Raw genomic sequence first — 15,326 nt, forward strand, 5'->3', positions numbered from 1 at the left:
CAAGGAGGTGAAAGATATGTACACTAAAAACTGCAAGATATGGTTTAAAGAAATTGAAGAAGACACAAATAAATGGAAAGATAATATGTGCTCATGGACTGAAATAATATTCATATAATGTCCATACTATCCCAAACAACCTACAGATTCAATGTAATACCTATCAAAACTCCAATGGTATTTTTCACAGAAATAGAATAAACAGTTCTAAAATTTGTATGCAACCATATAAGACCCCAAATAGCCACAGCAATCTTAAGAAGAACAAAGTTAGAGGCATTACACTTCCTGATTTCAAACTATATTACAAATCTATAATCATCAAACTAGTATATTATTGTTATAGAATAGACACATAGATCAATGAAACAGAATAGACAGCCCAGAAATAAACCCATGCATATATGGTCAATTAATTTATGACAAAGGAGCCAAAAATATACAATGGGGAAAGGCTAGTCTTTTCAATAAATGGTGTTTGGGAAAGTGAACATTTATCTTACACCATACACAAAAATCAACTCAAAATGGATTAAACACATGGACATAAATCCTGAAACCATGAAACTGCTAGAAAACATAGTAGGTAAGGTCCTCAACACTGATCTTGACAAGTTTTTGGATTTAACACCAAAAGCAAAGGCAAGAAAAGCAGAAATAAATAAATGGGACTACATAAAATTAAAAGTTTCTGTTCAGCAAAGAAAACTATCAATAAAATGAAAAGGCAACCCATGGATTGGAAAAAATAATTTTGAAATCATCTGTTGAATAAGGGGTTAATATTCAGAAAATATAAAGACCTCCTACAACTCAATAGCAAAAAACAAGAAACAAACAAAAAAACACTGATTACAAAATGGGCAGAGGATCTGAATAAACATTTTTCCAATGAAAACTTAGAAATGGCCAACAGGTACATGAAAAGATTTTCAATATTACTAATCATGATGGAAATGCAAATCAAAACTGCAATGAGATATTACCTTGTGCCTGTTAGAATGGTTACTACCAAAAGACAAGAGATAACGAGCATTGGCTAGGACATGGAGAAAAGAATACCCAGGAAAACCCTCATGCATGGTGATGGGAATCTAAATTGGTAAAACCACTATGGAAAATTGAGGAAGTTACTATGGAGATTCCTAAAAAAAAATTACACCAGAACAATCATATAATCAATCCAACAATTCCACTTCTGGGTATACATCTGGAGCAAATTAAGTCACCAGCTCAAAGAAATATCTGCACCCCCATGCTCACTGCATTATTTACAATAGCCAAGATAGAAACAACCTAAGTGTCCATCAAGAAATGAATAAAATCAATGTGATGTGATATCTACCTATCATCTACCTAATATTCAGGTATAAAAGATCAGGAAATCAAAAGATCAGGAAATCCTGGCTTTTGCAACAATGGATGCACCTTGAGGGCATTATAGTAAATGAAGTAAGTTAAAGTACTGAATACTGTACCATCTCACATATATGTGGAATCTAAAAAGAACCAAATTCAACTGCCGGTGATTGTCAGAAATGGGGGTTGAGGATGGCGGGGCGGGGGGGGGGGGGGAGAGGAGGGAGAAAGGGGATTGAAAACGTAAATTTTTAGTTAAATACGTTCTGGAAATGTAAAAAAGTAACAAAACTATTTTTTAATATACCTGGCCCTTCATCATTGAAATATAATTTATAATATAGTTCAGGATTCCTTTAATCATTGGTGATTATATAGTTAATAGTACTGAAAATGTAGGCAAAGAAACTTATGACTCAAATCACAGAGAATATCATGCTGGGAACTTATAGACAAAAGCAAATTGTTGAATGCTATTTATGAGTTCCAAAGCAACCAATCATATATTAGAATGAGGAAAACAACTGTCAGAGAAGAGACAGAATATATAAGAATGGCAGTTTTTTCCCGTTTCTCAGTTATTCATGGCTTAATGTCACTGAAACAACTTTTGCCATTAAAACTATACCTATTTGTTAAATTACTATAATAAAATGATTAGATTGGGATAGAAGTTAATTGAGCCTGAAGAGATGTAATCTGAAATAACACGGAAAACTTCAGATAAACCTGATTTATGACAAGTTCTAACTACTTTATGGTATACTCTGAAGTCCCCTCCCAACTCCTTGTATTCTTACTGAAAAACTTCCTTGGAAATATAACTCTTACAGGAAATATAAATATTTCCTGATTTGCTTGGTCAAAAGATTCTTAGTCACTCAATCAGTAGGAAATGAAACAGTAACACATGAACTAAACAGCATTTTAAATGATAAAAATTCTATTCTGGAAAAATAAATTAGAAAATCTAATAACCCCAATACCCAATACATAAAACACATATCACTTAAAATTTTTTAATTAAATGCCAAATATTACTTGCTATACTACTCTTGGGAATAATCTTTTAAATTGTAAAATTATCTTCAGCTGTGGCCACTTTCTTTCATTAATATTAAGCATGTTCATACCTGCACGTGATGGGCAACAGATTGGAGAATTTGTGTAGGCATTCAAAAAGGAAGTGCCATGTGCTTTCATGAAGTTGATAAAAGGAAGTTCCACTACCTGACTTCCTGGATAAAACGTTAGCCTTCCATCCTGGAATGAAGAAATTTAATTAACACTGATTGCATCATGAAAAAAGAAAACTGTTTCCTTTAATTTTAACCTTAAAACTTATAAACATCAAAGGACTTCAATATGACCCTAAAATCCTCAACAGATTAAAATAAGTATAGATAGTGATATCAGTATCTGGCTCAAAATCCAGAGAATTCAATTCAGTGTTCCACTTAGATTCATTAGAATAGAGTAAATAAATTAACGGACTTTCTGAAAAGTTCTTTTGCAGGATGATGGACTGATTGAACCAATATTTAGTGAGTATTTACTGTGTGCCAGGATCTATGAAAGATCTGGAGATACAATCTGGAGATAAAACAGAGTCCCTTTCAAGTTTAATCTAGTGGGGGAGGCTAAAGTATACTGGTAAATATGAATAATTACAAATTGTGGTATGTGCTTTGAAAAAAACCTGAGACGCAGAATAACAAGGGAGACCTACTTCAGATAGAGTGGACAGGGAAGGTTTCTCTGGGAAGTATGAGACCTTGATAATGAGAAGGACCCAGTCAGCGTTGGAAGTTTCTAGGTATGTTGTGATGCACCCCCTACATTTCCTTTTAGAAACAAAAGATTGCCTCTGCTGAAGAAAGTTACCTTGCCCAAGATCATGCCCCATTCTGAGAGCAGCCCATAACCAATGGCCATCCAACATGAGGGTACAAAGGCCTGGCGCCTCACCCCACAGGAATCAGTTCTGAGGTATCATACTAGTTTGAGAACTACCCATAAAGTCAACCCAGGCCGCCATGTCTACAAAACACAACTTCTCTATCTGTACAATCCTGCGTCCTTCCTTTCCCTCTGCTCTCAAGAGCACTCCCTAATGAACTCCTACATGTTACTCTCCAATACTGCCTGTTCCGTAAGTTTATATAACCATAAAGATTACTTTAGTAATATTCTCAACAAATCCTACGGGCGTATCCAGATTATGTAACTTTAATCATCATGGGTCAGTCTAGGTCGGAGAAAGGCAATACAACAATGGTGATTAAAAGCACTCTAGTACCAGCCATGCTTAACACCAACTATCTATGTGACCACACTAACTCTCAGTGATAATGAACTAATGTTATAATTAGTAACCAAACATTTGTCCAGGCATTAGTTTTAAGATCATGGAATAATACCAAGTATCAGGTAATATTGATAGTAATATTCTTTTGGTTGATGGCTTGGGCAAAGTTTCAAAAACTGTTCAAGTTTAGGATTCAACAACAACACACACACAATTTCCCTGGAATATCATCAGGGAGTGAATCAAATTATATCAACTAATGAACTTAAATCAGCACTAACAGGATTATCAGATACGTGGGCAAACAACAACAACAAAACACGTTAATTTTCTTCACTTCTCACCCAAACACAAATTCCTGAAAACTTGTCGTGAAGTGGGGAATGACCGCTGGAAAACTAACAAGCTTTTATGGAGATGCAGAATGTTATTTCCTCTACTATTAAATCAAACGTGGTTATAGACTGACCGTTCATTCATAGTGGTAAAATAATTTAGTGAATCGAGGTTAGCAATAAAATATCAAAAGATTTGCAAAGACGCTATCAGAGCACATTTCATTCACTATTGTTTTATATGTATTATATGCATATCTATGTGGTGTACTGTACGTGTGTGTATACGGGGCCTCAAGATAAAATGCACTTTTTACTTTTCATCAGGGTAAAACAAGTTTGCAAGTTTTCAGATTCTGCTCCCCAAAGCCTGCAGCACAGGAAAGGCTGTGGGCGGGTAGTGGATCGGGACCGGTGCGCCATCCCCTCCGCCCCGCCGCCCCGCCGCCCCGCCGCCCCGCCGCCCCTCCGCCCCTCCGCCCCCTCTCGGTACTTACAAAGGAGTCGCTCACCACTAACACCACGTTAGGCGCATCGGGCCGCTCCTGAGCAACTCCCCGCCCCTTCCAGCTAGTCCCGGGAGCTGGTGCGGCCAGCGCCGAGGCTGCGACCACCGACACGCACAGCAGCAGCATCGCAGAGAGAAGTTGGGAGCCGGGTCTCTGGGCGCTAGGCCCGCTTCCTCCCCCAGGGAAGAGGTGGGCGGGGATCGCAGTTTTGTTTCCTCCCTGCGCGTCATCCGCAGAACTACAACTCCCATCAGGATCAGAGTGAGCACATGCGCACAGGTGGACTTCTCCGCCCTAATCATGTTAAGACCTTTTAATCAAATACCGAGCAAACTAAGAGCTACTTCCAGTCACGTGAGCCATGCCTGGGGAAATGCGCATGCGCTCGGACTCCAGACTAGTTTGTAGGAGGAGCATCTGACCCAGGTGAGTTAGGGTCGCTGTCGCTTTTGCAGAAGTTGGGCTTGGTAGGTGGTTGAAATAGTTGAAATGAAAACGTAGAGAGAGAAAGGGTCGGGGGCCGAGGGTGCTCGTTTTGCGCTGAACAAGCGTGGCTGAGTTGTAAGCGGGACCGTGAAGTGGGAGGTGATGAGGTGGCGGCGCTTCTGTCACTTAGGTTGGATCGGTGGTTCTTTGGGAGGCCTCCGACTGGACCGCCGCAGGTGCGATATGGATACAGTGAGGCCCCTCGAGTCCATTCCCCCAGGGAAATTTGCAGTCCGCCTCATCTTACTCCTGCCTTTGCCGGTGCAGCTAGAATTTATTGTACTCGGGTGGGGTGAGGAGCGGGGCCTGGGAGGTAAAGTTTCAGGTCTTAGGCAGGGAAAAGCTTAGGTGCATCTTGCTTTCAGAGTGCAGAGGAGAGAAATGAGCAGCAGCCTCTTGGAGGAAGAAGTGTGGTTCTGTGTGACGTGAGCGATTAATTGACGTAGGTTCAGAACCCATTGTTTTGCTGCGGAAGAATCACAGCTCCTTCTTGACTGTTGAAGTCCTTTGGAAAATCTGGAAGAAACGGATTTCTGTCCCAGAGCCAAATTCCTGATTTCATTGTTATAGTTTCAGGTATATAATTTGTACATCATGTTAATCGTATCAATATGACAGGGAAAGGAGGAGTTGCAGTACTTAATGTAAAACCAACTCTTAATACTAATATCTGACTGTTTTTGCACAAAATAATAGTAGTAAGGGGCTGACCTTATTTAATATATAACACTTATTCCGTTCTGAGGATTATACTAAACATTTATTGAGCATTTACTGTGTGGCAAGTACTTTTACATGGAACATTTCCCATCATCCTCACCATTTTGCAATGAGAAAACAGGCTTGGACAGATTAAATGACTTGCCCAAGGTTATCCAGGGAGCCAGTCTGAGTATGACTTGAATCTGAGTAATCTGTACCCTAACTCACTGCTGTACTCTGTCTAGTTAATTACAAAATTTCATGACATTCTCCTGAGTCTACTCACTTTTAGTGAAGCAGAATTATTAACCAAGCAGCATGCCAAAGATCTGTGGTGAATACAGATATATACACAATAGTCTCTGTCCACAAGGAATGCTAAGGAAAAAAAAGTGAAATAATATTACAACATGGAAGGTGATATAGGAATGTTCTTTCATGACCAGGATGTGTTTAACATTTTTTTCTGAGTTAATTTGGAATGTTGAACACATTTTACCATAGGAACAATGTTGGCTGACATTTAGATTAATCAAAAATGTCCTTTATCTATGGCACATTACTGATTCTGTGAACTGTATTTACTCTCTCTGATCTTGTTTTCGTAGGACATGTATTCTGAATTTCCAGTCAGGATGACAGGAATACACCTTTTTCTTTCTTTTTTTAAAATATGTTTTTAATTGACTTTAGAGAGAGAGGAAGGGAGAGGGAGAGGGAGATAGAAACATTGATGACGGAGAAACATCAACCTGCTGTCTCCTGGATATCAAGTCTGCAATCGGGGCATGCACCCTGACCGGGAATTGATCTGGTGACTTCTTGGTTCGTGGGTCCACGTTCAACCACTGAGCCACACCAGCCGGACGGAATACATCTTTTTTCCCCTTTTTCTTCCCTTGACAATGTCAGTGGGGGCAAGTGTTGAATTGGACTGGAGTGAGATGCGTATTTGGTCCCCAGACACATACACTGGAAGACTCTAAGAGGCTTCTAGTCTAACTTCTCATCTGACATTCAATTTGTCCTACATTGTTATCGCCAGTGGGCTGTCCAGTCTGTGCTTTTTCATTTCCAGTTATGGGAAACACAATTCCTATGAGCAGCCATTCCACATTTGTACTGGTCTGATTATTAGAAGTCCTTATTTTGAGCTGAAGTCAGCCTTTCTCTACTTTTAACCATACATTCATCCATTTCTCTTCACTTTCCATGAATAATCTCTCCTTTTAAACTACCCTTCTCACCTTTTCCCCACCTTTCCTCCCACCCCAACACCTTCCCCAGTTCCTTCAACTAGTTATTATATAATTTCAGGTTTCTTCATTATTTTCATCACTCTCTGCACATAGAGCATTTTTGCTAATTGTAACTTTATCAGAAAAGGAACTTTTGAGATGTGAGTGTGCATCTCTGTGTGTGTACATGTATGTATATGTGTGTTTCAATGAGGGTAGGGGCTGCGTTACATGTCTAAGTCATCAGTTAAAGTGGGGGAGGGAGGGAATGTCTGGCCCTCGGACCATTTAAGGCCCAGGAAATCATTTGGTCTGGCCCTGCTAAGGCATTAGGGGTAAGTTACTTAAATGTTTGACCAAATATAGCAGGCTAATTTTTAAGTTGATAATTTTGTATGGCCCACAAATGATGTTATGAATCTCCAAATGGCCCTTGGCAGAAAAAAGATTCCTCACCCCTGATTAAAGATTTGTTTGTTAGGAATTGCTTGCTTTAGTGAAATACTTAACTGTGCAGTTCATAAAAGTCTTGGTCTAGATTTTAGTTCTTCATACTTCTTTTAATGTCCAGTTAGTGACTGTGGATTAAATGTAGTATTGTCTTCACCTGCAGCGATTTGGTGAACATTTGTTGAATATCACAATGTGCCAGATACTAGGAACTAAAAGAGTAGTGTAAATAGTCTTTGCTCCTAAGGAACTTCCAGGGAAAACACACACACACACACACACACACACACACACACACACACTTGTAAATTTAATAACAGTATAAAAGGTATCAAAAAGTACAGTTAATGACTAGGCTGACAGCTCTGGGCAGAGGGCATGGGTCATGGAGGGATTGAGCAACAAAGGGGAAAAAAAGAAAGAAAAAAGTTGTTAATTGCCAAACAAACCAAAACTCAAAACCACAAATCCCAATTGTACTTTGGAGAATACTAGGTTGCTTCACAATGTTAATTGTTGTTCATTGAAATAAATGTTTCATAGTAACATAAGTTGTAGAATTGCTGGTTTGGGTCTTTAGGACTTCTCAGAGCCTTTAAAAGGCTAAAATGCATGTGGCTTTCAAAGAGTGACATATATAATGTGCACTGTTCACAAAATCACTAGGCTATATATTAACACCTTTAAGCAATTAATATTTCTTGGGATACATTTTTGGAAATGTTGGTATAGATAAATTATAAAGTTTGGACTACTGTGAGATTCATCTGAGAAGGCTTTATGCTTGACACTTGAATTACATGTAGTATTTGAATAAACAGAAGCAAATGTGGGCAGGCTGAGTGGGAGAGTAAAGATGTAGAGGTGGAAGCTCTGGCGCTGGTGAAAAAAGGAATGTGAGCTAATGTTGAAAAGAAGATTCTTCCTCCCACTTTAGCAAATGGAGAATTACTGCTTTGGGGGGAACTGAAAACTCCGTGTGTTTGAGTAGGCTCTGAAAGCTGGAAGATCGTAGTACACAATAGGTGTTGGATATGTAAGGAACTCCTTACATCATCGTAATGATGTACATTACATCAAGGTATGTTACCTTTATTTAGGGACTTGTTTGACTTGGGAGTCAGGACACATCTATACAGAATAATAAAAAGCATCTGTTAAGTGTCAGTTGAATAGCTCAACCAATAAATGCTTCGGTGGTTCAGAAGAGGGAGTGGTGTCTGTTGAGGCTTTAATCTAGTATTTGTATGTACACTGACCAATTTGAAGAGGATACTTGTATTTAATGATAGCCATCTTTTGAGGAACATAGGCAAGAAGGTTGCTTCTTGAGAGGTCCAGGAAGGAGAGGCTTGGGGACCTTATATGTGTAGAGAAAGTATATAATAACCACTGTGGATTAGGAATGGAAAAAAAGTAGTGAAATTGATATAGAGCTGAGGTGGGGAACATCCGGCCCATGGGCCATATAGGGCCCACGAAATCATTTGGTCTGGCCCTGCCAAGGCATTCATTACGGGTGAGTTAGTTAAATGTTTGACCAAATATAGAAGGCTAATTTTTTAAAAAATGTATTTTTATTGATTTCAGAGAGGAAGGGAGAGGAAGAGAGAAGCATCAGTAATGAGAGAGAATCGTAATCGTCTGCCTCCTGCACACTCCCTACTGGGCACCACGCCCACAACCCAGGCATGTGCCCTGACTGGGAATTGAACCATAACCCCTGGTTCATAGGTCGATGCTCAACCACCACGCCTCACAGGCCAGGCATCAGGCTAATTTTTTAGTTGATAATTTTGTCTGGCTTGTGAATAATGTTGTAATTATCCAGATAGCCCTTAACAGAAAAAAGGTTCCCCACCCCTGATTTAGAGGGTGGCAGTAGATAAGGAGAACAGACATTATATGTATTGTGTTCAGGCACTTCATCTATGTATCTATCAGTTAACTGATGTAATCCTTACTTTACCGACGAAGAACTATGCATAGAGTTATGAAATAAGATGCCCAGGGTCTAATGGCACTTGAACCCAGATCCATCCGGTTCCTAAGCCCCTTCTCAACCAGATTAAGTCTTGCTTTGGTGGGTGGATATGGCAGAATAAAGGGACTGATAAAATCTGGGGTATTTTGGAAGAACAGAGTTGAAGTGACTGAGTAATAAATTAAAATAGGTTGGATGAGAAGAATAATCAAGTGTAACTGGAAGAGGGCTTAAAGAAGTTAGTGATGTGAAGAGTCAGGTTTTAACATTTATTTTACCTCCCCACCCCTTGTTTTAATGTTTACTTTCCTTAACATTGTTTGGATCACAAATTTTTGTTTTCTTTACAGTAAGATGGTTTTCTGTGGAACTAATCATTCAATTTAAGTATATTGATAGCATGTTTAGTCCAGAAACTCGCTTTCTGTTTCTTGTTCATCCCCACCTGCTTCATCTAAATGTTGTTCATTTCCTAGTTTTCAAGTAGCATATTTTTTAAAAAAAATACAACTCTGTTCAGCCCTAGCTGGTTTGGCTCAGTGGATAGAGTGTTGGCCTGCGGACTGAAGGGTCCCGGGTTTGATTCCAGTCAAGGGCATATGCCTGGTTGTGAGCTTGATTCCCTTTAGGGGGCATGCAGGAGGCAGCCAATCAATGATTTTCTCTAATCATTGATCTCTCTCTCTCTCTCTCTCTCTCTCTCTCTCTCTCTCTCTCCTTTCCTCTCTAAAATTAATAAAAATATAAATGTATTTTAAAAAATCTGTTCAGTTTTTCAAAACCACTTTATTCTCTCCATGAAGCATTCTGGATTAATTTTGTTTGACAAAATTTATTCCAGGGATGCCATAAAAAATACTTAGACTTTGTAGTTATGTAGAAATTGTGTCAATATTTTAGATGGCTATTTAGATGGATTTTTAATCTTAAAAAAGTGATCTGTATTTTCTTTCTTTTTTTAAAAAAAAATATATTTTATTGATTTTTTACAGAGAGGAAGGGAGAGAGCCAGAAACATCAATGAGAGAGAAACATCGATCAGTTGCCTCCTGCACACCTCCTACTGGGGATGTGCCCGCAACCAAGGTACGTGCCCCTGACCGGAATCGAACCCGGGACCCTTCAGTCCGCAGGCCAACGCTCTATCCACTGAGCCAAACCGGTTTCAGCAAAAGTGATCTCTATTTTCATTAACTTATGAACTACAGTATTCTAATTGCATAATGTGGGCATCATTTAAAAATATTTAAATTCTTGCCCTGGCCAGTTTGGCTCAGTGGATAGAGAGTCGGCCTGTGGACTGAAAGGTCCCAGGTTCGATTCCGGCCAAGGGCATGTACCTTGGTTGCTGGCACATCCCCAGCAGGAGGTGTGCAGGAGGCAGCTGATCGGTGTTTCTCTCTCATTGATGTTTCTAACTCTCTATCCCTCTCCCTTCCTCTCTGTAAAAAATCAATAAAATTTATTTAAAAAAAAGAAAAGTAAAGAAATACATCTTTTAAAAAATATTTAAATGCTTTATATGGCTTAGAACAAGGATCACTTTGGTGTAGTTTGGGTATAAATAAGTGCCCTTAATTGTCCTAGATTCAAAACAAAGTAGTGCAGAAATAGACAATTTTCTCTTTTGGCTCAGTTTTTATATTGAAGTTAGTGTAGTTTGTGTTCCTGGAATATTTTTTCAGAACTCGATTGTTTATGGAAGTTCCTTTTATCTCCTGAGGCTACAGGAACATGGTTTAGACTAATTTTGAAAGTTGGAGATTAAGATCAGTGTCTCTTTGGGAAAGAAAAAATGAAAAATTGTACATAATAATTTCTCATGTTTTAAGTTATATGAAAATTGAACTTGAATCTAATATATTAAAAAAAGTTCAGTAGGTTTTGGGTGTGTCCTCTTTTTTATATGTGCCTAATGTTTCATGTTTTACTAATTTAGATGGATAACGGTTAAGGAACAATCTGAAATTCAATGCAGAAAGAAGATAGAGCTAGTGATAATAGGTAAAAGGTAAGTGCTTAGAATGCTCAATAGTAGGTAATTGGAGTCTTTTACTAAATGATTGTTTTTACCAATTCCTTCTATAAGAAAAGTCATCACAAAATACTTTTAGACTTTTATTACATTTAAAGGTATCAGTTTTGCTTTTCTGTAATTACTTTCATTGTCATTATTGTTACTATTATTTGTAAATGTTATTATTTTTGCTTTGTGGAATCTTTGTAGCTGCATAACTGAATATAGCTTAAGGTTCCATAGCTTCAAGTTGGGTGTATAGGATATATTACTCCACCTATCTCTATTTATTAGTTTTGTTTTTTTTTAAATATATTTTATTGATATTTCACAGAAAGGAAGGGAGAGGGATAGAGAGCTAGAAACATCGATGAGAGAGAAACATCGATCAGCTGCCTCCTGCACACCTCCCACTGGGGATGTGCCCGCAACCAAGGTACATGCCCTTGACCGGAATCGAACCCGGGACTCTTCAGTCCGCAGTCCAATGCTCTATCCACTGAGCCAAACCGGTTTCGGCTATTTATTAGTTTTGAGGTATATCATTTTCTATTTGGCATGGTTGTCACTTTCTAACTTTTTGAAAGTGAAGTTGTTGCTACTTTTTATGCTTGGTATGCTGAGTTAAAACCTTTTCAGTTGGTAGTAGAAAACGTTTATTGAGTGAAAATGTGCAAAACGAATGCTCTTATTTTTAAAAAGTCAGTTGAAATTGAGGAGAGAAAAGTAGAAGGAGAGGTATAAGGGGAAAGAGTGCGGGGCTGAGGGAGAAGATTAGACACTTGTAAGAGAGCTAGATTTTTCTTTAAAGTGTTGGAAATGCCCAGAATGGAGGGAAGTATCCCAAATAGAGGAGTATGGGATTACCTGGAGTTCTTTTGGATAGTAGGTTTTTACTTTGTGACAGGAAATGGGTTTGATGGTACCTAGTAGATGGTTGGTGCTCAGTAAAGCTTTGTTTGGGAAATGAGTGAATAAGCCTCTCCCTTCACCCTACTTCCCCAAAAGAGGAAGATGTTTTCAGGGCTAGAAAGTAGCAGATTTTTTTTTTTTTTTGTCTTTAAGAAAGTTACTTAAACCCCTGAAACATACGTGTGTGTGTGTGTGTGTGTGTGTGTGTGTGTGTGTATACACTGAGTGGCCAGATTATTATGATCTCTGAATGCATAATAATCTGGCCACTCAGTGTGTGTGTGTGTGTGTGTGTGTGTGTGTGTGTGTGTGTGTATACACTGAGTGGCCAGATTATTATGATCTCTGAATGCATAATAATCTGGCCACTCAGTGTGTGTGTGTGTGTGTGTGTGTGTGTGTGTGTATAAATATATATTAGAGGCCAGGTGCATGAATTTGTGCATGGGTGGGGTCTGGCCAGCGGGAGGGGACATGGGCGGTTGGCTGGCCTGCCTGTTGGTCGAACTCCTGGTCAAGGGGACAATTTGCATATTAGCCTTTTATTATATAGGATATATACTGAGTGGCCAGATTATTATGCATTCAGAGATCATAATAATCTGGCCACTCAGTGTATATTTTAGGTGAACAGAGGGCTTCATTGCTGGCATATTATGCTAAATGCCAAATCAAAGAAGAAGGAATAGGAAGAGAAGAAAGCAGGATTCCACCAAAGCAAGAATAATTGTATTTACATAAGTAAGTGTAGCTACATATGGAGACATATAGAGATATGGAAGGGTATTGAACATTAGTATTGGTTACCAAGAGAGGAATGGAGTTTGTCTCTAGTGGTCTTAAAAAATAGCCTACTTAGAAGCATTTAACAGCTCTGTGTTTGCTGCTATATTTAAGTCTAAACTGGTCTGACTATGAAGGTCTTCTGTAATCTGGTGCTCTACTTTACCTATCCACTCTCAAGTCCTGTCTTCGCCATCTGGTAGCTGTTAATTACTTCACACCATACTTTTCTTTGAATTCTTGTTGCACTTGCAGTCATTATGCCTAGTTTAGCATTTGATTCACTAATGACTCATATGCTTGATTTAGAGAGGCCTTCTTTGCTATTTCTTTTATGTCATACTAGAGGCCCGGTGCACGAAATTCGTGCACGGGGTGGGGAGTGTCCCTCAGCCCAGCCTGCACCCTCTCCAATCTGGGACCCCTCGAGGGATATCCATCTGCCCATTTAGGCCTGATCCCGGTGGGGATCCCTCTCACAATCGAGGACTGCTGCCTCCCAAATGCTCGTCTGCCTGCCTTCCTGATTGCCCCTAACCGCTTCTGCCTGCCAGCCTGATCACCCCCTAACCACTCCTCTGCCAGCCTGATTGATGCCTAACTGCTCCCCTGACAGCCTGTTTGCCCCTAACTTCCCTCCCCTGAAGGCCAGGTCACCCCTAACTTCCCTCCCCTGCAGGCCTGGTCACCCCTAACTGCCCTCCCCTGCTGGCCTGATCGCCCACAACTGCCCTCCCTTGCAGGCCTGGTCCCTTCCAACTGCCCTCCCCTGCTGGACATCTTGTGGTGGCCATCTTGTGTCCACAAGGGGGCAGGATCTTTGACCACATGGGGGCAGCCATCTTGTGTGTTGGAGTGATGGTCAATCTGCATATTACTCTCTTAGATAGGATAGAGGCCTGGTGCACAGGTGGGGGCCAGCTGGTTTGCCCTGAAGGGTGTTCTGGATCAGGGTGGGGGTTCCCTTGGGGCGTGGGGCGGCCTGGACGAGGGGCCTGTGGTGCTTTGCATGCCGGCCACAAAGAACAAGGCAACCCAAGTGGAGGCTTGGTATCTGGGATTTATTTATCTTCTACAATTGAAACTTTGTAGCCTGGAGCGGAGCCAAGCCTTCTGCTCCCTTCGTGGTGGCAGCCATTTCTGTTGGGATTTATTTATCTTCTATAATTGAAACTTTGTAGTCTTAAGCGGAGGCCAAGGCAGGCCAGGGTGTGCGGAAAGCTTGGCTTCCTCCATCGCCGAGGGCAACCCTAGCCTCCTGCTCTCTCCAGCTCCGTGGCTGCCACCATTTCTCTTTGGCTTTATTTATCTCCTATAATTGAAACTTTGTAGCTTGGAGTGGAGGTCTGGGCCCGCCAGGGTGTGCGGAAAGCTTGGCTTCCTTCATTGCCGGGGAAACCCAAGCCTCCCTCCTGCTCTCTGTGGCCGTAGCCATATTGGTTGGGTTTATTTGCATATTCACTCCTGATTGGCTGGTGGGCGTGGCTTGTGGGTGTAGCGGAGGTATGGTCAATTTGAATATTATTCTTTTATTAGATAGTATGCTATGTTTAGCTTGGGAGTGTTGGTGCTGGTTGGTTCTACCTTGTTCAGTGTTGGGTGATAGAAAGATGATATTTGTCCTGGAAAAGTTGTATTCTTCTGTTTGTTTTTGCTTGGCTTTATCTTGAAACTGTTTTTGTTCTTTTTTAACTTGAACTCTTGATTTTGTTACTGGATTTTTTTTATTAGTTTAGATTAGATGTTATCATCATTGATGTTCTTTTCTTTTTAGTCTGCAGGTTTACCCACCAAAGATAACTTTGGCATGAAAAAACTTATTGTGAAATCAGCATTGAAATTTGTTGCCTACTCCAATCAAGATTGGTAAACTACGGGAAAAATCCTTCTGAAGTTTCCAGCTATAAATTTATACCAAGATAATTGCAAGTAAGAGGGCAGTTTCTAAAATAATAGTATATGAAATATGTTGCTTTACTTACATAATTATTGTAATTAGGTGAAAAGTCATTTTTATGTCAATTAAGGGAATTTGGTTCTGGCTGTATATAAATTGATTTTATGATATCTTAACTTTTATTTTATTTTTAATCTAACATTCTTAAGTCAAAGGATTTTTTAAAATTCTGTAACTTCTTTGATCTTGTGCTTCTACCTCAGCCTCTTTTGGATAGAAAGGACTGTTGATGTACCAGGTCATCAAGCCATCTGCCTTGTTCATTTTGCTGCCTTGAACATCTGCA

At 39.8% G+C, this 15,326-nt stretch overlaps 2 protein-coding genes across 7 annotated transcripts in view; one reads left to right on the forward strand and one right to left on the reverse strand.

Moving 5' to 3' along the window:
• Window positions 1–4,747, reverse strand: part of ARSK (arylsulfatase family member K) — a 32,202-nt gene extending 27,455 nt beyond the window's left edge. The window contains exons 1-2 of the mRNA XM_080679476.1: window positions 4,500–4,747; window positions 2,493–2,622 (exon numbers count right to left, since the gene is read on the reverse strand). Coding sequence (XP_080535602.1) covers window positions 2,493–2,622; window positions 4,500–4,637 — 268 coding nt within the window. The 5' untranslated portion in view covers window positions 4,638–4,747. The remainder of the gene's footprint in view (window positions 1–2,492; window positions 2,623–4,499) is intronic.
• A 112-nt stretch (window positions 4,748–4,859) lies between these two features.
• SKIC3 (SKI3 subunit of superkiller complex) overlaps window positions 4,860–15,326 on the forward strand; it is a 74,366-nt gene continuing 63,899 nt past the window's right edge. For 3 of the 6 annotated variants that reach the window (XM_080681656.1, XM_080681660.1, XM_080681661.1), the window contains exons 1-3: window positions 4,860–4,937; window positions 11,311–11,382; window positions 14,858–15,012. The gene's annotated coding sequence lies outside the window, so the exon portion shown is untranslated. Of the gene's footprint in view, window positions 5,574–11,310; window positions 11,383–14,857; window positions 15,013–15,326 lie in introns of all 6 variants that reach the window. The other 3 variants (XM_080681658.1, XM_080681657.1, XM_080681659.1) reach the window with 3 other exon arrangements.

This window comes from Plecotus auritus, assembly GCF_963455305.1.
Source record: "Plecotus auritus genome assembly, chromosome: 7".
In the NCBI taxonomy this organism is placed as follows: domain Eukaryota; kingdom Metazoa; phylum Chordata; class Mammalia; order Chiroptera; family Vespertilionidae; genus Plecotus; species Plecotus auritus.